The 23,958-nt window shown below is 28.6% G+C and overlaps 1 protein-coding gene across 2 annotated transcripts; it reads right to left on the bottom strand.

Annotated features, from left to right (window-relative positions):
• Window positions 1-1,756: 1,756 nt before the first annotated feature.
• On the bottom strand, window positions 1,757-22,832 carry LOC123306018 (serine/threonine-protein phosphatase 1 regulatory subunit 10). 2 transcript variants are annotated; one of them, XM_044887881.1, is made up of 6 exons: window positions 22,614-22,832; window positions 21,923-21,966; window positions 21,747-21,844; window positions 21,075-21,349; window positions 16,040-17,260; window positions 1,757-3,454 (listed from the first exon to the last, which is right to left on the bottom strand). In XM_044887881.1, the coding sequence occupies exons 2-6, from the start codon at window positions 21,923-21,925 to the stop codon at window positions 1,881-1,883; spliced, it is 3,171 nt and encodes a 1,056-aa protein (XP_044743816.1). In that variant the 5' UTR covers window positions 21,926-21,966; window positions 22,614-22,832; the 3' UTR covers window positions 1,757-1,880. The 2 variants fall into 2 exon arrangements, with proteins under 2 accessions (XP_044743816.1, XP_044743817.1); XM_044887882.1 differs by lacking the exon at window positions 22,614-22,832 and adding an exon at window positions 22,057-22,158.
• Between the last annotated feature and the right edge of the window lie 1,126 nt (window positions 22,833-23,958).

The raw sequence follows: 23,958 nt of genomic DNA, 5'->3' as shown, positions 1-23,958 counted from the left end.
TAAAGGATAAATTCAAGAATAACAATTTTCTAATGTCTTCGCACGATATGTGTTAATGTTAGTCTATTTACAAAATAATTATTTGACCATTAGAGGTGCTAATAACAATAAAATTTAATTTTTATGAAAACAATGTTTATTTTTATGATAAAAATTGGTTGTAAACAACTTTCAGCCTCTATAGTTATTCATTTTACTAGAGCCAGACAAAAATATCAAAAATATTTTTGATATTTCTCCCTTTTTGAAACATTTTTTCCCTGTACGTTTAAACTTACACTAACAAATTAAGAATTTTGTGTAATATTTTATTATAGTTTGAATTTTAAGACCGCTTATACCTCCCAATACTTCAGCTGGGGAAAAAATTTTATAATTAAAAAAAGTTAAACCAGGGACCTACACACTCGATTGGTCTATGAACAAATTTTTCCTCTTGTGTTTATTTTTAAATACTTATATTGTTACTGACACGTACCAATATCTAAAAGTAATTTTTTTGGAATCAGTAAATTTTAAAGCACAAGAACCGTTGAAAACTCTTCAATGATTTTTCGAATGGAAAACATCTCGTTTATATTGCTACTTAAGTTCATAGAAAAAAAATTTTAATATTTTTTTACAATATTTTTTATAATAAGATGCAACACATAATACAGTTAAGCTAAACAAGTTGCATACTAAAATATTCAAAGTAAGAGAAGTCATTACACTAGGGTTTTTTATTCGAAACTTTCGTCTAATTCACGATGTTGTCGATGTATCTTTCTTATATTATTAGTATAGATTTTGTTAATACTACCTTTTTTATCATTTACACCATGGCAAAACTTCTTTATGACAAAAAGAACTTACCTATTAACTTATCACATACGAACTTTGTTGGCGGTTACAAATCAATAATTCCAATTCAAAACAATTCCAAACGTACAATGGAGTACGCTATCGCCCTTCTCCTAATTAAACAATATGAAGATATATTTTATCTTTCATGAATACGTATACATTCGACCAAAAGACCTTCTCATTTTAAAAAATGATTACCTTTTGTTTCGGACAATTTGCTAAAAAAACTTATATGATAAAATGAATAACAATTATCTCGTATCTTTGTCTAACTTATTACTGTCTGTATTAAACAATGAATCGTAATTGAAATGAAAAGGTCCCATGTGGTAATTTGATAGTTGGGAATTTCAATCTTTTAAAATAATGTTAAAATAGAAATGTTTACCTACTAAATTTTTTTATCACTCCAGGTGAAGATTTCTCACTGGATGGAAAGAAAAGTGAAGTCGATTTTTGAATTTGATTTGATTTTTTTGATGTCATTGGCCGGTATCCCGGTAGAAAATACATATAAAACTTTTTGCTAAAAGGAGATGGGACAACAATCTTTGAATGTTGTCAATCAACACAATCTGTATCAATTTTAATTTCACTTTCAAATTTTGTTATTGAATTAAGTCTAGTTTTACATTTTTATGGGTAATATTGCAAATGTGACATCAGGCAACAAGCGTATTAGTTCACATTTCAAATATCTCGAAATTCCTCGACAATTCCATGTTTTCAAATCATGTGAAATATATAATTAGAATTTATTAAAGGATCATAAAATTACGACAAACAAAAACACAAAAATAATTTTTTATAAATTGTATTAACTCTTTTATAAATTTTTAAATAGCGTTTTATAAAAACATTAAATATAGTATTTATGCATATACAATAAATTTTAGACAAATATTTACAATGACCGAGAATATAAAATATTTTATATACAACCGATTCTTCATATTTACATAACTTTTCTGTAATTACAAAATTTTATTTACACCCAATATACACTATTTTACAAAGAAAGTTCACAAGCAGTCTTAAAATGGCGGACAGTTTACACCAGGATGTAAGAATTGACACTTATCACCTTGTCTACAATAACCACCTTTTTGAAAATGTTTACATATTCCACGATTCATCCAATTTTTACCACCTCCTCCACCGCCTTTCCAATTATTTGGTGGTCCATTATTAAACCGATCAAAACCACCTCGACCTCTTCCACGCATATTACCACCACCTCTTCCTTGAAAACCACTATCGTTAAACATGCCAGGTCCTGGACCAGGTCCCCCTTGAAAGTTAACAGGCGGTCCTGGTGGGAATGGACCGTTCATGTTATTCAGATTCGGTATCATATTGAAACCATCTGGACCTGGACCATGGAACATATTTGGAGGTGGCATACCACCCATTGGAGGTCCAAACATATTTGGTGGTGGAGGTCCCATAGGACCCATATCATTTGGCACGGGACCCATTACTCGGCCATCACCAGTTCGCCAATCTCCGCCGCCAGTACCACCCCCGCCACCCATCATTGGTGGTTCTATGAAATTAGCTTGATTTGCAAATGGTGGGAATGCATTTGGTCCGCCCACATTCATAAAGTTTGGTTGTATAGGTGGAAACGGTGCAACTGGAGGTGGTGCCTGTGCTCGTGGTAATTCACCTTTAGATTCTGGCCATGGGGTTGATGTAAAATCTTTAATATTGTCAGGATTTCCAGCAACATCATCTAAAGGAATTATAACTGGATCTTCCATAGGATGATGTTCAACATCAGGTTCAGTCGGTGAATCAGGTATCATAGACTTATGAAAGTATAATGCCTGCAAAATAACTTTTTCACGAGCATATTGAATATCCTTTTCTTTACTTTTCTTCCCAAGTACCGCTAGATCTGGTGCAAGGTCAATTGGAATTAGCGGTCGCCACCGTGTACGCTCATCCATCAAATCTTCATTTGGTAATTTTCTAGACATTTGTAAGGCCTCGCGTTCACCCGACATTTCTATTTGTTTCATGTCCGTAAATGTTTTTGTTACATTCACTCGTTCCGTTTCATCCAATTCGAAGTACTGAATTTGTTCCAAACAAGCATCTTCTTTCCATTTAACACTCTTTTTAGGACCAGATTTCTTATGATAAACTAACACGCCACCAGGTATTTTAAATTCGTCCTTCATTTTACTAAAGGAAGTGTCTAATAACTCTTCTTCAATTTTAATGTCAGGACTACTAACAAATGCATCAACAACTTTTTCACTTTTATCACTCTCTTCTTTCTCCTTGTCTTTATTATCAGCTTTTTCTGTTTTGATTTCAACCGAACTATCACTTTTGTCTTCCTTATTTTCAGATTTAACTTCAGGCTCATCTTCTAGCGTATCTTTATAAAATTTAGGTGCAGTGGGTTGCAATTGAGTTGGTGATGTTGGAGGTTTTTCAGTTTTTGTTGTAGGAGAATTAGGTGGTGAATTAGTCTTGCCTCCTGGAGCCCCATCCTCTTTCGTAACACTCATCCGCCGTTTTCTTTTCTTAGGTTCTTTTTTGGTTGAAGCTGCTACCATAGCATCCATAAACAATCCACATTCTTGAAGACCAACAGCTGTAACAAAAAGAAACAAAATTTGAAATTGGATTCAATTAAACAGTTTTATAAGTAAAAAGAAAATTTGTTAAAATCAATAAAATTCATGGTCAGCGAAATATGGAAGTGTTATAAATTCTTAACATGTAAACATTGTAAACCTTTATATAAAACCTTTAATTAAAATTACACACAGGTATATTTCAATTTGTTGCAAAACTTAATTATTCTATTACCAGTGACGAATAGTGGGAAGTATTGTTCTAAAATTCTTCCTTTTATTAAATATTTTATTTAAAAAAATGAGTCCACGATTGTAAAGATGCACAAATTTTCAAAACAAGCCTTACTAAAAACATGGAACTATAGGTAAACAAATATTTGTGGTCATATTTTTTTACTTTTTCCACTGCTTCTATTAAATTATATCTGCTTAATGTAAGCCTGCGTAAATTAATTTGACTTTTTCATTTGAATAAATACCTAATTTTAAGATATTAAAATTTCAAAATGCCTCAGGGACGAATAAAATTCCGCAAATCGAATAATTCGATAGACACCAAGACTTTTCGGTTAAACTTTTGATTTTTATATTCAGACACTACAAAAGAAACATTTCATCGCATTTCCACGACGCGACGCCTGATAAACTTTCTTAAAAGATTTAACAATCTCCTACCAAAACCCTCTATTTGTGACTTATAAGTAAAATCTTGAAGCGCCTAACTCAAATTTTAAGGAAGATAATGGTTTAACTTAAGGGGAAAACAATTTTAAGTTCATTAAAATTTATTTTCTAGCCCATGCTTGCAATTAAGTTTTTTTTTACTTAAAATATTTTGTAAAGATTGGAAAACAATTCATTTTCCTATGCTTCCACCATTAACATATTCTTGTTATTATCACCGTAATTCTATTTCAGAGCGTTTTTCGATTTCTCTAGATCATGTTGAACTAGTTGAAATAATTTCGTCCAATTCGGTGCCCTACTTAAAGCGCATTATACTAGTCACTCATCAAGCTTTGTTGTAAACTAAGTAACTGTCGGTCTAATAACGATTTTGAAGTTAACATATTGGTTTGATATTCTTTTTGAATTCATTTTTTAATAATAGCGAAGTCACGTTCGGAAATTTCAACATCAAGACTAAATACACGCATATTGCAACGCTCCATTATCATAATTAATCAAGTCTATACAGTAAACACATCCGTTTACTTAACTTTTAACTCCGTCTCCAGGCCTCAATTTTGTGTAACTCTGAGACCAATCGATTTTATGGTTTTGCAAGAGAGCGCGAGTGTTAAACGCAAAGAATGGCGAAAATGCAGGGTCGGGCATTTGTAAGAATGGACAATCAATAATCATAGAAATTTTTGTGTTTACTTGAGCTCGCTTAGTATTCTCAAATATTGGGATAATTTTTTCATTCGATTAATTGATATCCCAAAAATTAATCAATCCATCTCTGCAAAAGAAATTTCAATTCAACTTAAACAAAAAGGTCGACCCCTATAGTGTTTATTCTACGAGTCCATATTTTGAATATATTAAAATAATTGAGTTAATTGTTTCAATACTCAGTAAAGACTGCATAGAGATATGATTATATCAGTGTCTAAGTTACATAATTATTTATAGGTTTTTTTTTACCATAAATGTTCAAAGTGATACTAAGGAAATTCGATAAGTTATTAAAAAAGTTATTAAGGTAGTTCCAGCATGAAATCACTTTTCGACAGATTTGGCCGAATTTTTTTTCTCGGGTTTATAATAGCTTTATTTATGAATTCCTAAAATTTCATAATTTTTGGCCGTTTAGATCGCGAGATATTTAAAGACAAAGTTCGCGATTTTGAGGGTCATGTCCCATTTAAAGCATGTAAAATGTCCGGTCTCTCCAACTATTTTTTATGATATTATTATATATTGAAGAAAAAGTAGAAAAAAATGTTTATACAATAAAATTCTAAAAAAAAAATTTAGAAATTAATTTTCACTTTCGAGATATTAATTTTGACGTAAATTGATCGAAATTGGGACGTTGGCATAATTATTTCCCATTTTAAACGGTCAAAATTTCTGAAACTTTGGGAATTAATAGTAAGCATTATTAAATTCTTAAATTTAATTTTTCGTTAAATTATGTCGAAAAAAATTTTAACCATAGCTTTAGCATAGGAACTGCAGATACCATGCTGGAAATACCTTAAGATATAGCTCTGACTAAACTTAATATGTATACCCTTGCAGTTTTTGATGATATGCACCACGGATTAAGGATAAAATAGACCGACACAAATCATCATCAAAGTTAAAAATAAGGTACAAATAATTTCAACCACAAGCCTAAACTACCTTTGGCACTCGTACTACCTTAATGGTTTATTATTAGAAATTAATTTTATTTATATTAAAATCAATAAATTATTAATTTTCGAATGTTAAATATTATATAATTATGATTAAAGATATCATAATAATAACTTAAGTAAACTTACAGACAGGCCAGTTATAGTATATCGCACCGGGTATTCATGAAGCAACGATATCTACATTTATTACTATACATAGTAACAGAATAGTTACCGCTAGTATATTTATACGTACATTTATGGGCAATGAAATTCCTGTGTAGCGAGAGTGGAGTTATAAAAAGACTTGGTTTTATTTTAAAGGAGTAGAAACTTATGTTTTTTCCCTAGCATACAGTTAGTTATAATGTGGCAGCACCCCCACATAGATACGTAATGCGTATTGAAGTTTTTTTAAAGACTATTTTTGTAAAGATGTATCCCAACTTTAAAAAGGACCACAACGCATACCAAAAAAACGTTAATTGCCTTAGTGGATATAAAATCATGATTTCGAGCCCCGCGGCTAGTTGGAATGAAGTGCAAATTGAAAGTCGAATTTACGACCACATTATCGAACTGATAATACTTCAGTTTGTCCAATATTTGTGGTAAGTGTGGTTTACCGGCATAGACTTACAACTACAGATATATCTCCCCCACCCCTCACAATAAATTATTTACCAGTGTGAGATTGTGGCCACAAACATCACACAACACGTAACCAACATGGACCCAACAAACAGGTTTAGCAAGTCACTTACTAGGCCGTATTATTTCAAAACTTGTACTAAATCGTCTATTTAAATTAATGAAATTAAAATATAATGTTAAAGTAGGTAAATTTTATTTGTAAAAGAAAAGAATTTTTTCTAGCGATTGTGAAGCGAGATATTCAATTAAGTGCATATAATCCGAGTGAGTAAGTGCACTAGTATCTTAAAAACAGTTTTTAGGAGGCATGCTCAAAAAAACTAATATTTAAGAAGACAGAGTTAGAAAAAAAAATTATTTATAAATATGCAGCTGTTTGTGTATATTGAGTACGTGTATACACACTACGTCTAAGTATTATGTACAGTAACATGACTATCCCAGGGGAAAAACTGTTCCTACTTTTTAAATCATTAAAATTAAAAGATTGTCTCTCGGAACGAACTTTTTAACGAATTTTTTTTTTTAATTTACTAAAAATTATAGCAAACAAGCTCTCAGGGCAAAGAATTGGTTTCGGTTATTATTACCAATATTACCCCCTAGAAACCTTGAAGCTTTAAGATGAAAAAATTTTCCCCATCTTGATTAGTTTCCGAAAAACTGGACAAATTAAAATGGGGCACCCTATATAATCAAAATTGATATAAATTTTTTTAATGAATAATAAGCATACTTATGTTAATTTGACAGAATAAGAAATAAGCAATAGGTATATTATGTATCTACTTTATATCATTAAAAGACGATGCATTGCGTTTAATGATTTTTAGCGAAAAAAAATTTTTTTCATTAAAAATTATCAATAATTTTGCGCAAAACTATTATTAATAATAAGGCTTTAATAATATATTGAAAATATCAAATGAATTTGTTATTATAGGTAAGTTCTTAGAAATACATGATGACTGTTCTTGGAAATGCATGTTATATAATCCTATATAATTTAGCAGGGATGGCGAACCAATGGCACGAGTTAAATATTTTGAGCACGCTACAGATGACCAAGTTCATTATGAAGGCATAAAGCATTTAATTGCGAAGGAACAAAGTGATTTTATTCTAATAAATTGACATTAACTTCGTTCCTTTTATACCGCTATGTTTTGACGCAAGCACTGACGTCACTAAAACTGCACGTTTAGCTCTTGATATTGCTTTTGAAACAGTTAATTGCGATAACATCGTTACTAACAACTACAAAGGATACAAATATTAGTACGGCTGTTAAGAAAATCACTTGCTGAGAAAAAAATTGTTTGAGTAACAACTGCTGGTGGGGCAAAAAAATGGCTTTGTAAGTTTTTTTTCAAACAGACGTAGGGCATTCGATTCTTGAATTCACAATAATCACGAAGTGGAATTTGTTTGACGCCACTCTATAGCCTCATTAAACATTTCTTTAGAAAAAATGGCACATAGATACATAAAGGCTCGCCACTCCAACTGAAATACATACAAAGTACTTCAATTAATTACAGAACCACTAAAAATGCGTTTTGCTACTGGCACTACTGTTCATCTCTTTTTTAGCGTCTTATTGACATTTTCAAACAATGAAAACAATGGACCCTATTTGGTAGAATATTCTAAAAGTGGAGAAATAGTCAAAAAAGGTTGCAGCAATTGTTGTTACTTAGATCGACAGAATTCCGGATATCAATTTGGAAAAAGCCCATATAACGATTTATTACAGTGGAACCTCTTATTTCGTTTAGCCACAATCCTCAGTAGTTCGAAAAAAGCTGCCATTCAAAACTTAATTCTTTATATCAAAATTTCTATAATTTTATTTTTTATATCATTCTAGAGTTCTTCTATAGGGTTAGTTTTTGGACAGCTCACATTTTCCATTTATAACCAGCTCATAATTTACATGCAAAATCATAGCATAAAATTCAAATTCATTGATAATCGATTTATGCGGTTTACTTGGACAGATCACTTCATGCACTTTGGTTTACCAAATCCTTCAACTGTTACATGTCTACTATGCCCTAAGATTTCCACTTTAATTCAACCTTATGAAGATCCAAAATTAATGCTGAGCTCCGGAATCTATATACATTTCTACTTTTTTAGACGCTGGATATAATAGAAATAACACAGAGGCCAAAACGTGGTCGAGTAAATTGTTATTACAAACAGCAAGTTTTTTGGGAAACTCTATAACCCATTTGAAAAATTAATTCCAACTGATATATTTTTTTTACGCGGAATCGGATTCTAGAAATCCGGGGTGAAAATATTGTTAATTGGAAATGTTTTTGAGATCTCGGGACCAATCATTATAGATTCGGCATACAAAATATAGATCAGAAATTTTGTTTACATTAACTTCCCAAATGAGTTAATGCAGTATCTAAAAAAAAAATCAAATTTTGAGATTTTTTACAATTTAGAATATTTTCAAAATTTAAACTCACAACAGTAAATATGAATAATGAGTATAAAATATGCCGTGGATGTTTATTTCAAAATTTTTTCCTAATTTATGATGATCTAAATGTCCATCAAATTACAAATTTCACGAAAACAGTTTTTATTTATCTGTCTGCGACAAAAAGGTAACGAGACAGTGGGGTATCTTCTAAATTTGAACCATAAACAAAATTTATTTGAATATTGGATTCTCGCGCACGTAATCTGTATGTGAGTCCTTTAATTAAGCGTGAATGTTTTTTGAAGAAATTTGCACAAGCAGTTTCGCTCCAGCCATAAAATTTCGCTTAAGTAAAATATATATATATAGTAAATATATTTAATTTTATAACTTTATTCCAAGCTTTTCCTTTCCTTGTGACTCGGAAAGAGAGATATCAGCATTGATTAGAATGAGAATAAATTACCGAGGTTTCTACATAGCTTACATATCGAAAAATTAGTTTAATTTTTCGAAACGTCTACTATTTTGTTCGCTCTGCCATATTTTCTAAATGAACTATTGATCAAAAAAAAGTTTAAATAATGGTCTAATTTTCTAGGAAAACATGTCAATTGCCGCGTTTTAGAAAAGTTATATCAATTGGAAGTATGAAAGAACATACTATGAGGCAAACGAAAACGAATTTTTCGATGTTGTCCGCGCGAGAAGCATAAAAATATACAGTTCATAATAGGGGACACGAAAATATTATATTGATAACTAATACAACTCAATTTAACTAACATGAATGGGTATTCTAATCAAAATATTAAAAAATATATTAGAAACTTGTATCTCCAAACATTTTCGAACTTAATTCAAAAATTATTTTTATTATTTTATTTTCACGGACACCATTCTAAATTATACAAAATTTAATTTGTTATCTCTAAACGGAAGTTTGATTTTTAAAGACAAACTGATAAATACTTATCCCGAAAAACAAATCAAAAATACGAACACAAAATTTAATTTGTTATCTCTAAACGGAAGTTTGATTTTTAAAGACAAGCTGATAAATACTTATTCCGAAAAAGAAATTAAAAATACGAACAACCGACTCATTAATTATTGGGTTTTTATTTAAGCAATCATTCTAGCTTTCGTTCCCAAGGACGTCGTTGAGCTGTGATCAGTCGGGAAATTTTTATTATCTACATTTTTCTATACATTACAATAGTTTTTATTTGTCCAGTATTCTTGTTTATTCAGGCAATTTTCATTTATGTTTTATTATAGATATATGAATGAATCGGTGCATAGAATTCGATCGAATTATTAAAAAAACTGGAAATCTTATCCAGAAAGAACTTCGATAAAAAATTCGTAATCAACACGTCATTTATAATTTTGTCTTAGTTGTGTATTCTTTATCGGCATTATAAAAATTGTTATTTCTCGAAGTAAAGTGAACGAATAAAATAGCCAAGAATTATTGTTTGAAGGAATTTGAATAATTGATATAAATAGCTAAAACCGGTCTAAAATAAATAATTTTTTCAAGGATAATAGAATGTAAAATGTTACTACAATAAACTTCAAGTGATATTCTTTGCTAATTGTTCGGTTAATATAGGTAATGAAATAAAACTGCTAAATACGCATTTTTTTAAATAAAATCTGAATAAATTTTAGATAGGAAAATGAAGAAACATACGCAATCTTCGGGTTTCGAACACAAGACCTCTGATCATTTCGACTATTGATTTATATTTCAGTGACATTTACTTTGGAGCTTCTCAATTTAATTCATAAACACCCGGTATATTTAATAAATAACTATTAATTTAATATTTTTTTAATTCCAAAATTCAATATCTTTGAAAATAATCTACAAAAATCCTATCAGGAATTATTATGATATGAATGAATTTTTATAAACTTCGGGATGCTTTAATAGTGCTTAAATAAATTATAAAGGATCCCAGGGGTAAACATCTGGAGTCCACCAAATTACGCCACAGAATCGAACCCACATGCTGAATACTGCTGAAAGATTATTGAAAATCTTTTCATCCCCTACAGTTAATTAATATATTTGAAAAAAGTGCCCCCAATTTAAACTTTCATAATTAAAGAAAATTTCTTTAGAAATACTTAACAAGCCAAACGATGAACAAATATATCCCCGCTATTCTTGACGATGAATGGATCATGAATTATTCTTCATTGCCTTGGAGCCATGGATCACGATGATAATTTTAAGCGGAGTGTTCCCAGTAAGTCCAAATAATGTTCTACATTTCGTTATAAATAACAAAATATTTTTTTATTTTATATTACAAATATAAAAAAAAAAAACTACATGTTAGAAATTAAATATATTCGTCTGTTTTTCAAATGTAAACCAATATTATCAATAACATAATGAAACTTGATTAATACTTTCTGGATTGTAAACTTTATGCTTTAAGGCTAGCTTTAAACGCCAGTCCTATCAATAACGACAATCGTTAACGTTCATAAACACATAGCGGTGGTTATTAGCAATAATATATTTTGGTAAAGATACTATTAAGTGCCAAAAGTCAATAGTTGGATCGAATCCAATCAAATGTTTAGCAACATCACTGATTACATCAGTGTAAATGAACATAAAGAAATGCTCACCAATAACCACTCACTAACATCAATTTCGATTGGTCCAACGAGTATAATCGAAACTACTTATTATTATATAATGTAAATAATTAAGATGGAAAAATTAAATTGATATTTATCTACATGAATTTTCATAGCCGAATCTTTTAAATTCTCTCTCTTAAATGTCATGGTTTTTTATATTATCGTCTTTTTGTAATGTGAAAGCCAAACATTTAAAATTAAACATTATCAAATTTCTAAATTTATTTGCAAACCGTACGTACTAATTTCGATATCCTTTACTAAAATTGTTTAGAAATTCATAAAATTTTCGATATATGAATTATTTATAAAACAATGTGAAATGAAAAAATGTGAAAAAAATAAAATATAAATTGAGAAAAATGTTACTATTCATATTTGAATATACGGATACTATAAATTACTCGAGGCTAATGCATAATATTTACAACTTTTCGAAAGATTTCGCAAGGACTTTATTTTGAAAATCAAGCATATCCAAATTGATTCATGTTGAAGAATATTATAGCTATTCAGTTATAAAATAATAGCTGTTCTCAACTTATTCATCGATTATTCAAATAAAACTGGGTAAAAAAGAAATATATACAGCATAAATGCAAGTAAAAATATACCAACTAAATTTTATATAATGAAATAGTTTATATATTTGAAATTTCCTTACTCCTTTCTTGAGAATTTATTATTCTTCGAATTACATCGTGGGAAATCTAATCCCACTGACACCAAATTCATTATATTCTTAAAAGGGAATCCCCTAAATGGACAACCCTTGCATTGTAATGGATACTTCTTTATTAAGGATTATTTTTTACTTTGAAAACAATTTTACATATTAAAATTTTATTTATAAAGCATTATGTAAGAATAGCTCAAGTAAAATTAGTGATCCCACAAGAAAGGGGCCGTCCATAAACTACGTAACACGAATTTTATGCTTTTTTGACCCTCCCCTTACGGTTCTTGCCACAGGTGATCATATTTGTAAATCCCCTTCCCTGTGACGTCACATACTTTTCAATTTTATATTTAAAAATAATTAAATTCAAGCAGAAGTTTCAAATTTTTTATAATTATCATTCAAATTAATTTTTAATAAAATAAACAAAAAGTCAAATAGCGCGTAAGGTATCACTTCACTCGAGTTAGTGATATTATTTTAGTTTACATATAAACTTCGCGTTATATTTTAAATTTTAACATGTGACGTCACAACCTAACTAAAAATCACATTTATATATTTATTACTATGATCAATCTTTCCGTTCATTTCGTAAATAATTTTTGCCTGAATTATCCGTTCATAATATAAATGCAATTATGAATTAAATTTACCTAAATTGTATTTTGAATAATTAAAATTTAATTGATTTAATTTTAATTAGGCTTATTAACTTTCTTCAAAACATAGTATTAGATATTTCAGATTTTATTGCTTATGAATTGAAATTAATATTTATACAGATTTATTTGAATATGTCATCATTTCAATTAGAATTTATTGAGACACGAAATTTACTAACAATTGATTATTTTTTCTAAAATTCAGCATAATTGCAATACAAAATAATTTTTAATTCGAATCACCATATTTATACTAAATTATATATTACAAACCAAATTATTTTTTGATTCATTTGAATATGGTAAGTTAAGAGGGGGTTTAACCAATACGTTTGATAAAAGATAACACTTCCTGCAGTGTCCCACTACTACCTAGCTTCAACATAAAATGATAACTTGGTTTTTTTCTGTACACAAATCGAATACAAAGTTGGGCAAGATATGGTGATCATTTTTAAATTATTTCTGCAACGTTCCCACTGGATTCGTTTGGACACATTTTATACAAATTTTATTTTTAATCAATTTCAATCACAAAGACTAGATCAAAGAAATCACGATTGTTCGATATGACAAATATAGTTATCATTTTAAGCTATATTTAGTGATAATATGGACATAGGAAGCCACCGAATACAAGTAGGAAACTTTTCACTCATCCACGATTCTCCAGAAACGTAACACATTAACTGCAAATACATTATTTGGAAAGTCTATTAAAATTTGGTAAAAAAGGTCCGAGAAGCCCAACAAAGCGACGGTATATCATCTTACACTATACATTGTATCCATACATGACCAAAATGACAATGGCCTTGATGTGTTCGAGATTCTTTTTTCTGAAACTTTCAAAAACTTGAGACAGTATTTGCAACATATTGTAAGTATTGTAAGTTTTAATTCAGGCCAAAATCCTACCATTCAAACATTTGCTTTGATATCCTCGTATAGACAATGTGGGAAACTACGAACAGACTGACTAATTTTATTGTAAAACTAAGTACATGCTTATTCATACATGTGCAGTTCTAGCAAATAGAAATTTTTCGTTCTTTCAAACTTTTTATCCGTTTTTGTTCTTTGCAATTATCTTCATGATTGACTGACTTTCGGCATGCATATCCGCATGTTATCCATTTTATAGGGTAACAAAATAATTATTTAGTGCGGTACTGGGATTTTTTTTATCAGCCACTTATCGATTTGATCATTTCATTCCAACTTTAGCTATTTTATAATAATAGCATCTTACTTTTTATCATATCCTTTATAACTAGGATTTATAAATTTTAAACATCTGGTAGCACATAGAAATTTCAGTAATAACTCAAAATAATAATAAAGAGTCCATTTTAATGATTTGTTTAAACATTACAAATGTTTCATACAAACAAAATTTATATTAAAATTTAAATAACTTTCATCGTCTCTTAAAACGTCAAATTTAGTTTTTTTCTAGATATTTCGCACTTTTTTAATTTACAGTGAAATTCGTTTGATAAGTTAAGAGAAACCGATCGTTCATATATAGCGTTGTAGCATTTCTGACGGACGCACAATAATAGCCCAACAGCAGACTTCGCGACTTAGGACTTCAATAATATGAGCTTAAGAGATAATTAATTGTAATTTTTGCCTTTTATTATGCGAAAGGTCAAGAATTGACAATTGGCGCATATGAAAATCAAGGTTCTTATCCATAATTATACGAAATCTAATCTTATTATGAGTTTGTCTGTTTAATATTGAAACCTGCAGAGGCTGTTAGCTCCTCAAAGAGATTGGCTTATTGTCTTCTTCTATAAAAAAACATATTTTGTTCGAAATTTGCAGTGGATTAGATGTTCATTCAAAGCTATCGCAGTCAATCCGACATATGACGACTTATTGGCGGCACACATTATAGCCTCAAGAATTTCTGGCTATGGATGCAATTGAACACGTATTTTGCGTCCTGTAATGTGTCTTCTACTTTATCTCAACAATCAAAAAAAACAGACTGCCGAAGAATGGTGGTAGTTTTTTCAACGATATTAACTAAAATTTCAAGATGTTTCTATCAACATTAATGAGAACGTAGGTACGAGGCCAATAATGACATATTTTTGAGTTATTCGACTATCGGATTGCCATTTTCACAAAGTGAAAACGGCTACGAAAATTTCAGAGCTATACATTGTGATTTATTCGATTTTTTTAAATACTAATCGATGTAGGCAATATACATTACATATTTGTAAGAATTTCGTAGAGTGCTATTAATTATCGTGAATGGTAAGTATTATTTTAAAGATTTACACATAATTAGTAGAGAAATTGACAGTAATTTTTACATTACTTTTGAGCACGGTTCTAATAATAAAACGAATTTCACTGTGTGTTTTTAAATAACGGAAATTATGTTTTTTCGTCGAAGTTTGGTTTTAAATCAAGTTTCAATATGTAAATGAGATTATGTTAATTGATATAAAGTGTGTTGTTTCTCTCATTTTTTTTTATGATTCATTGGTTCACGATTTTAAGCTATTTAACAAAAGGACGTTCGAATATCCTTGAAATAAATCAATGATTTACATTGATTTCATAATTTATTAATAAAATCCACTTCATAACTTACCAATCACCAAAAATAAGTAATAAAAAATGAACATATCGAGAGAGTTGTTGAGCACCCTAGACAGACACACACTGAGATGAATTAGTGAACTATATATAATTAATAAAAAATATTTAGAAAAAAAAGAAGGTAATATATTCTGAAAAGAATAATTCAATTAACATCAGATGATTTTGTACTTGTGTTGAAACAAACAAAAAAATACTGTGTGTCCATTAATGTCCTATATTAAAAACTTCCTTATAAAAAATAAATAAGTTAAAACCTGTAATTATGTGTAACTATGAAGGTAATTAATTAACAACTTTAGTTACGTGTAAAAGAATTTATAACACTTCCAATATTTAGAAAAAAAATTGAATAATTTTTTTACGCTGACCACTTTTTTTCACTTTTTAAATTGCACTTTATAAAAAATGTTAACCAGATGATTGTGTCTTCATCGATTAACATCAGCTGAATACAAGTGTACCCTGTAAAATAGAAATAATCTTAATATCAAAAATTAATAACAAATACTTACGTTTTGGTTTTGGTGCAATTAATTTAATACCACCAGGTCGCTCTGGTGGTATATCTCCATTAACTAAATCGACAATTTTTGGTCGTTTTTCTGGTGGATGTGATACACTTATATCCTTTATTATATCTTTTGGTGGAGATGCACGTTTAGGTGGTGGGATTTTACTCCGTTGCACAGGTCTTGGTGGTGGTGGTTTCACTTCTTCCTCTAATCCTGTTGATCGCATTTTTGCATTGAATACTTTAACGGTTTTCGGTCGTGATTCTGAATTATGTTTACGATTTTCGATTGATATTGATGGTTTTTTTACTTCAACCTTTGGTGGGGGATCAGCTATCTTTTTATCTTTTTTATCGTCTTCACTTGATTTTTTAGGAATTTTACCTAACTTGCTTAAACTTAACGGTTGTAATTTTGCTAATGTTGCTTTATCTTTCTCTGCCTGTTTTTCCTTGTTTTCTTTAGAGCTACTACTACTAGATTTGCTACTACTACTATGTGTACCATTTACTTTATGCTTAGACCTATCTTTATCCTTATCCCTACTCTCTTTTCTATCTTTGTCCTTACTTTTATCTTTATCTCGGTCCCTGTCCCTATCTTTGTCCCTACTTTTATCCCTGTGTGATGAACTACTACTACTAGATTTTCGACTACTACTACTACTGCTAGAACTTGATTTACTAGAATGTTTGCTGCTTAAATGCTTTTTGTCCTTATCTTTATCCCTACTACTATTACTACTACTACTATGAGATTTCTCTTTCTCTGGTTTAGTTTCACTGGAAGGTGGAGCATCTGATGATGTTTCATCCACTTTGGCAATAACTTGTTTACCATCACGAAATGATATTTTATATACAGGGGGAGAAGATTCAACTTCAACATTTTGATCTACTGCTTGATCTATAATAACATTTGAAGCTGGTTCAGTTGTAATACTGCTATTATTGTCAACAACTGTTTCTGATTGTGTAGTTATTGTTTCAAATGAACTTGTTTCTATGACTTCAACACGTTCAGTCTGTGTCTCTGAAGGTTCATTAATTGTCGTTGATGATGTATTACTAGATGATGAGATTGTTTGTGGTAATTGAACACATGAGTTGGTTGATTGATATGAAGATGCATTTAAAATACAATTATTGCTGACTTGTTGTGTTTCACCTTTTACGACCTTTAACCATTGTTCTACAAGTTTACTGGCTAGTACACGAACACCTGAAATTTAATGTGAAAATAATATTATATAAGAATTGTATGTAATTTTATAATTTAATAAATTACATACAATTAAAAAAAAAATTGAATATTAATTTAAAATAATTTTCTGTACTTTCGTATGATACATTGAATTTTGATTTTTGCGTCAGGAAGTCTGGTAAAATTTTTAATGAATGATTGGACCTCGAAAATATCTTTGAATTTAAGGAGGGCAACCAATTATGTGCGAGAAAACTGATTTTATGGTAAAAATAACTCAAAATAATATTTCCAACTTCTTTTTTCTTACATTATGCAGGTTTTGGTTCAAAAATATGAGAAACGAAATCTATTGACTGATTCGCACACTTGCAGTTTTCCGCAACTCTTTTAAAGAGGTTATCAATATTGAGCGTTTTTCGAAATATTGCACCACAAATTTAGGACAAACTTTTTTTTATTTACTAATTTTAAGCTGTAAACTCTCGATTAAAATGTTTATGAAGCATCTACATAACAAAATGAGAATATTCATTAAAGAAATTTTCGAAAATTTATATACTTATCTAATTTTTTGAAATGTTCAAAAACTATAGCAATATTCGCAAATTCCTTTGAATTCTTTTTTTTCATTTTATTAAGTATAGTTTTGTTATTGCTTATTCTGCTTAAATTCTTCAAGCTTTGGATTGTTTTTCAACTCTGCGAGTATCTCGAAAACGGTTAGGGGAAAAATCCCTTAGGATACTTTAATAACACAAATTTAAAATACAAATTTACTAGAATTAAGACTGCTGCAATGCCCGCCCTAAAAATATTGAACGAAGCTGTGTCAATTTTTAATCTTGGTAACTTTGAGATCGGGGTTCAAATATATGAGTCAGTCAATAAATCTTGTTTCTCCTTTGATTTAAATTATAGTTTCAATATATATGGTGAATCTTGGTTAACTTTTTTGCTTCATTTTATGAATAGAATTTTATTCAAGGTCAATTTAAAAAAAAAAATAATAATAATAATAATAATGTTATTAAGAAATATTAACAAGCAGGACAGTCTTCTTTTTCATTTAGTGATTTTTAACAGGCTGGAATTTCATATATGGTTCCAGCCTGTTGAGTCTTTACTTTTTATTTTGGAAAATGGAAAGTTTTTGAAGAATTGCGCCAAAAACTTAAAAAATATATGTAATGGGTTTTTTATTATTATTTTTATAAAAAGAAATAGATAAGTATAAAAATGAATTGATACTACATTTAATAAACAAAGTATCTAGCGTCCGATAAAATCAAAAATTAAAATTTTCCATGAGTTGGAGGACGGGCGGATTTCAAAATGATGTGCCAAATTACTTAATAACGTTTTTATTTGAATAATAAAAAAAAGAAAAGAAAAGATTATTAATCGATTTAAAGTTACAAAACTAAAAAATGGTTTAATTACGGGAAGGAAATTTTTTTCGATTTGCTATGATATAATTCACTGATGAAAGGAGTTGTACACGACGACTTTTTTTTTTAATAATATTGTGTAATAATCGTTTTTCACATAAAAACAATTGAGTTCACCTTTGAATTTTAAGATGGCGATCAATCCTTATGAAATCCGAAAAAGGAAATAAGGCATCTAGTATTGAAATTTTACCGAATTTTGTTTTAACCCAAACTTACTTTCTTTTTTAACGAAAAATGCTTTATCATCATAGGACTAAAGTAGCATTTTTAATGCTATAAATTTGTTCCCTTCATATATTTAAACTTTTAAATATTGAATCATCTTCGCAGGTTTTTTCTTCAATACTCAATAAAGGAAGGGGGAGATTTATTGCACTTAACATCAAAAATATATTTGTACAAAATTTTATCGTTTTTTTTTTTTTTTTTTTTTTTTATAATATAAAGACAATAATTGAAAGAAAGTTATTAAGTCTTTCAATAACTGAAAGTTGGTACACACTACCCAGACCTTGAATTGAATTTGTCAAATTTTATAAATAAATAAAAAAGCACGTACGAAACCACCATTATAAAACATTGATAAACTATTAGTGCAATACGTTTAACATTTATAAAGGTTGCCCTAACATTAACGCAAGATATAATTTTTATCGAAAATATAGTTTTGTAATTAAAAGTAATAAATTTATTATTGATTCAAGCACATAAACATATGGTTATGAATGGAATTAGCAAATTGAAATCCCAAGATTAAAAATCCAACGAGGTTAAATCTTATGATTTAGTCAATTATGATTTAGTCTTTCAAAATTTTCTTAAATCTTTTGATGAAGTAAAATCGCATATCCGGACTATGATTATCACAAAAAATGCGAGCTGCACTTCTTAAACTTTCATTATTTTAAAATATAGCTTAAAATGGAAGCCCGCTGTTTTTTTGTGCAGTAATCCATTTTTGACAAACCCTTAAATATAAACTGTCGTCATCTTTGTTTTTTCATTATCAAAACAGCACAAACGGCGTAAAAATCATATCTTACGTTAATGTTAGTACATCCCATTTATAACTTTTTATTTATCACAAAATGTATTTGCAAACCCACAGAACTTATTCTAAAAACTAGCGAGGTTATATAAAATTGATGAGTTGGGTTTAATTTAAACTTTTTAGTCCAATTTTCGTTTCGTTCAATACTTTAAAAATAGCGAAAATTTTTACTTTTTGAGTATTTTTAAAATTATTAACGCTACTTTGAATTAACGATTTTGTGGACAAACGAAATTTTTTCTTAATTAAACTAATTTTATTTTCTTAATTTCCAAAAGTAAGGAATTCTTAAATTTTAAAATTAGTAGTTAAATTTAATAATTCAATTCACAACAGTATCTAATCTGTAAAAAATCTTCATTAGAACCAATGATAATCAAGACACTAGTTAACATATTTTAATGTGTCTCATAATTAATTTAACTACGATTATTAAATTTGGAGAAGTTATTATCAAATTAATTAAACAGTGGCTTCAATATAAAATAATATTAAGGTTAATTTATATCTAAGGCAAAAAGTTCAAAAATTATTCCAAGAAAATGACACGTTTCTACAAAACAATCTAATTTCTAACGAAATTGTGAATCATGAATGTAGCTTGAAAATATTTTTTCCTAATATTTCTGAAAAGTTTGTTACGCGAAATTAAGATTAATGGATTACAGACAAAATTAATTTATTTACTCCATTGTCCGTTTTCTTTATTATTTTCATAATTTTAAGCATTTGAGTAAAATATCCTTTAGCAGCATACCATAAACATACGAGAGAAATTTAGCTAAGAATGTGTCGCGAATACAAGTACAAGTTTACATAGTTCAGTTAGGCACATTAATCTTTTGTGTTCATAAAAAGTTTTTCAGTGTATATTTTATCTGACATTTTTTGAGTTTTTTTTTATTTTTTAGTAAATTAAAAAAGTTGAGCTCAGTATAAATAATATACAAATTTCCCAGTAAATATACTTGAAATGAAAATAAAATTTCGAAATTGTTTTCCCTGAGAAATAAAAGCTTTACAAAGTGTAACAAGTAATTAGTTAATTTTTATAAGCCCCAAACAGCCTAACTAAATTAATTTAAAATAGAAAACGACGAAATTCATAAAATTGTTCAAATTTGACTTCAAAAAACACAATAAAATATATCATTATGAAACATCCGCGGGGATACCCATACATCTTTAACAAGCGTTTTACTTATGTGAAAATTTAACAGTAATTTTGAAAGAGAATGTATGTTTTTAAGTTATTGAACGAAATTATTACAGAAATTATCTCTGAAAAAGCACAAATAAAAATATAGTGGAAAATAAATGTACATACCTTCTGGGCCTCCTTCTTTTGACAATCCTTTCACCAATTTTGGGCAATTATTTGCTTTTAAACGTTCAACATCCACTGGACACATTAACATTAATTCTAAAAGTTCACCTACTAATGCCCAATTTTTGTTCATTATACCATTGGTAAGCCAAACATGTGTTAAATTCCATCCTCCGGCTGACATAAATCGCCCTAAAAGTTCCGTATCAGTATTTTTCAAAATTAAAATGTAGACACATTTACTGACGAGATTTTTCGAATATTTTGTCATTAGGCTGTAACCAAAAGAAAACAAAACATTAATTTATTAAATTTTACAAAGAAACCCGTTTCCCACGCAATGACCTAGTTGCCTGGATTTATATTTTTAATTTGTTCATTTTCAGAAAAAAAATAAAAATAAAATTTAAATTATCAGAATTTGTTTAATTATAAAATAACTTCGGACGAATTTTTGATTAAAAAAAATTTTCTCATATTTTTCTTATGTATTATTACATCAGCTTTTAAAAACTCCATTACTTTTATATCTTATCAAGGTCACGGAAATTGAACATCAGACCCACTTTGTTAACAAAGCCTTGATATTTTTTAAAATAGGATAATTAATCGATTATTAAGTTAAAAAAAAATTTCTAATTAACCAGAATTTTTAAAATGAATGAAATTTACCTTGCTAATCGTACAACTTCATCTTTTGATCGAATCCCTCCATTGGAATTCAATAAAACTCCGAGACAGGATAACAGCTGTTGAGGATCTATTCGGGGCTGAAAATAAATAGAAACCAAAGTAAATTAAGGGTACAAAGAACCAATCGGCGTATATTCGTATATATATGTACTTACCATATTGATATGCAAATTATTAATAGATGCAATGAGTCACAATCCTAAAAATAGTTTTAAGAAAAGAAAATCAAAAAATCACTTCTAACACTCTTTCTAAGTCAATATTTTTAAAACACAAATAGGAAATTTACATGATTCAATTTTCACATTGAAAATCCACCTGATTTAGTAGTTCATATATGTAATTTATATTACTACACAATATTATTTAATTACTAGTCCTAATTTATAAATTTCAATCCTTAATTTTAATTTATTTTATTTAAACCTTATGCATGCATTCAAATAATAAAGGAATTAAGGTTGTGGGAATTAATTTAATTAATAATATAATAAACTTTTCATTATATTTTTATAAATATCTTCCAAATATGTCGTCCTTGTAACAGCATTAGCGATAATGCGTTGGCATCTACCTAACTAGCCGGATATACTGATACCGGATATTCACACCCTACTCTACAAATGCTACGAAATGTTACGTTCATATTCCTTTATTAATATCTCTTATTTATATTGCCAACTTAAGGAATTTATTACTATTCACGAATAATGTCCTATTCTACTAATTCGCCTTTGTCACTTTATCACCAAAAATTTTATTTTCTTATTTAACTATTTTATTTTGAATATCTATAATTTTTATAAAAGGATTCACAAAATAAATGATAAAAATAATTGTATGTACCCATAAAACTCCATTTCAGAAACTACTCCCAGATCAAGGTCTTTAATGGTGCTTGCAATTTATTAAATTTATGCAAACTTGACGCACATTATTATCAAAATATGACAAAATTATGAAAAAATTACGAATATTACAATTTGAATATAATATAGCAATAAAAATATTAAAAGAAGAGATAAACTCGATATTTTTAATGTCACGAATCAAAGCGATCTTTGTTTTACGAATATACGTATATGAATAATGATAAATGATTATAATATAAAATAATCAGTAATACCAACAAAATATTAATGCCAAAATGCTACGAATTAATGGCTGCTACGATATAATTTTCAGAATAAAAATTTAAAATACACCGCGAATCGAATTAAATTGTAAATGAGGTACATGAGTAAACTATTTTAAATAGTAAATACATATACCATTTTTAGATCTTTTTGTATGAATAGCTTTTGTATATTTCTCTAAATGTAATATTTTCGAAACTAATTAAATAATTTAACAAAGCAAAAATAAAATAGTTTGGGATTAAGGTGACCACAGCTAATAATCGATAACACAGACATGTGTAATTTCAACTAACAAATGGAATTTAAATTTGTTTTTTTTTTGTCGCGAATTTAAATTTGAAGGCGAATCAGACCAAATTTCTTAGAAATTTTATTTTCAATATTAATATATAACAAAGTATCTTTTATTCGCACGAAATGATATTTTCTCCCCTCTGGGCGGAAAGTATCAGTCCCGCTGTGCCCCTCATCGTTTAAAATTTGTCAATTTTGGATCTCCTGTAAACTACTGGCCCCCTCTCCCGATTTTTTCTATTTTGTAAAGACCAAAATATCACCAAAAGTCAAACAATGTAGCCTGTACCATAAAATAAAATAAGCAAAAATGGCTCCTAATCCGATTTTTTTCAGGACAAATATATCTTACCTATAACACAGGAACATTTGACCAGGAGTCCTTAAAATAAGAGATATTGAGAAAAACCGAAAATTATTTTTTTATGAAACTTCGTATTAGGTACCTAAAGCAAAAATTATAAATTCATAAAAATAAGAACTTCAAATTATACAATTTAAAAAAAAAAAAACTTTTATTATAAAAATATAATAACATGTACACATATAAAAGACATTTTTTATATTAGTTTAAAACTATTTCTTTCAGTGAAATTAAAATGAGGTAAGAATAGAATTCAATGCTTTCTAAAAGAGTAGATTCACGGGTTTAATTTCAAGAACAATTTACACGAATACAAAATACGATACATGAGACAAGATACAATTTATACATTTTTTTTCCCGATTCTCCAATTTTATTAGAAAAGCATTGAAAC

This window comes from Chrysoperla carnea, chromosome 1 (genome assembly GCF_905475395.1).
Source record: "Chrysoperla carnea chromosome 1, inChrCarn1.1, whole genome shotgun sequence".
Classification (NCBI taxonomy): domain Eukaryota; kingdom Metazoa; phylum Arthropoda; class Insecta; order Neuroptera; family Chrysopidae; genus Chrysoperla; species Chrysoperla carnea.
This window is presented reverse-complemented; position numbering and strand designations above follow the sequence as displayed.

Excerpts from the sequence above, each read along its gene's own strand:
- LOC123306018 (XM_044887881.1), bottom strand. Across the intron at positions 21,350-21,746 it reads GAAGTTGTACGATTAGCAAG|CCTAATGACAAAATATTCGA; the intron begins GTAAATTTCATT and ends TTTTGGTTACAG. Across the intron at positions 17,261-21,074 it reads AAAAGAAGGAGGCCCAGAAG|GTGTTCGTGTACTAGCCAGT; the intron begins GTATGTACATTT and ends ATTAAATTTCAG.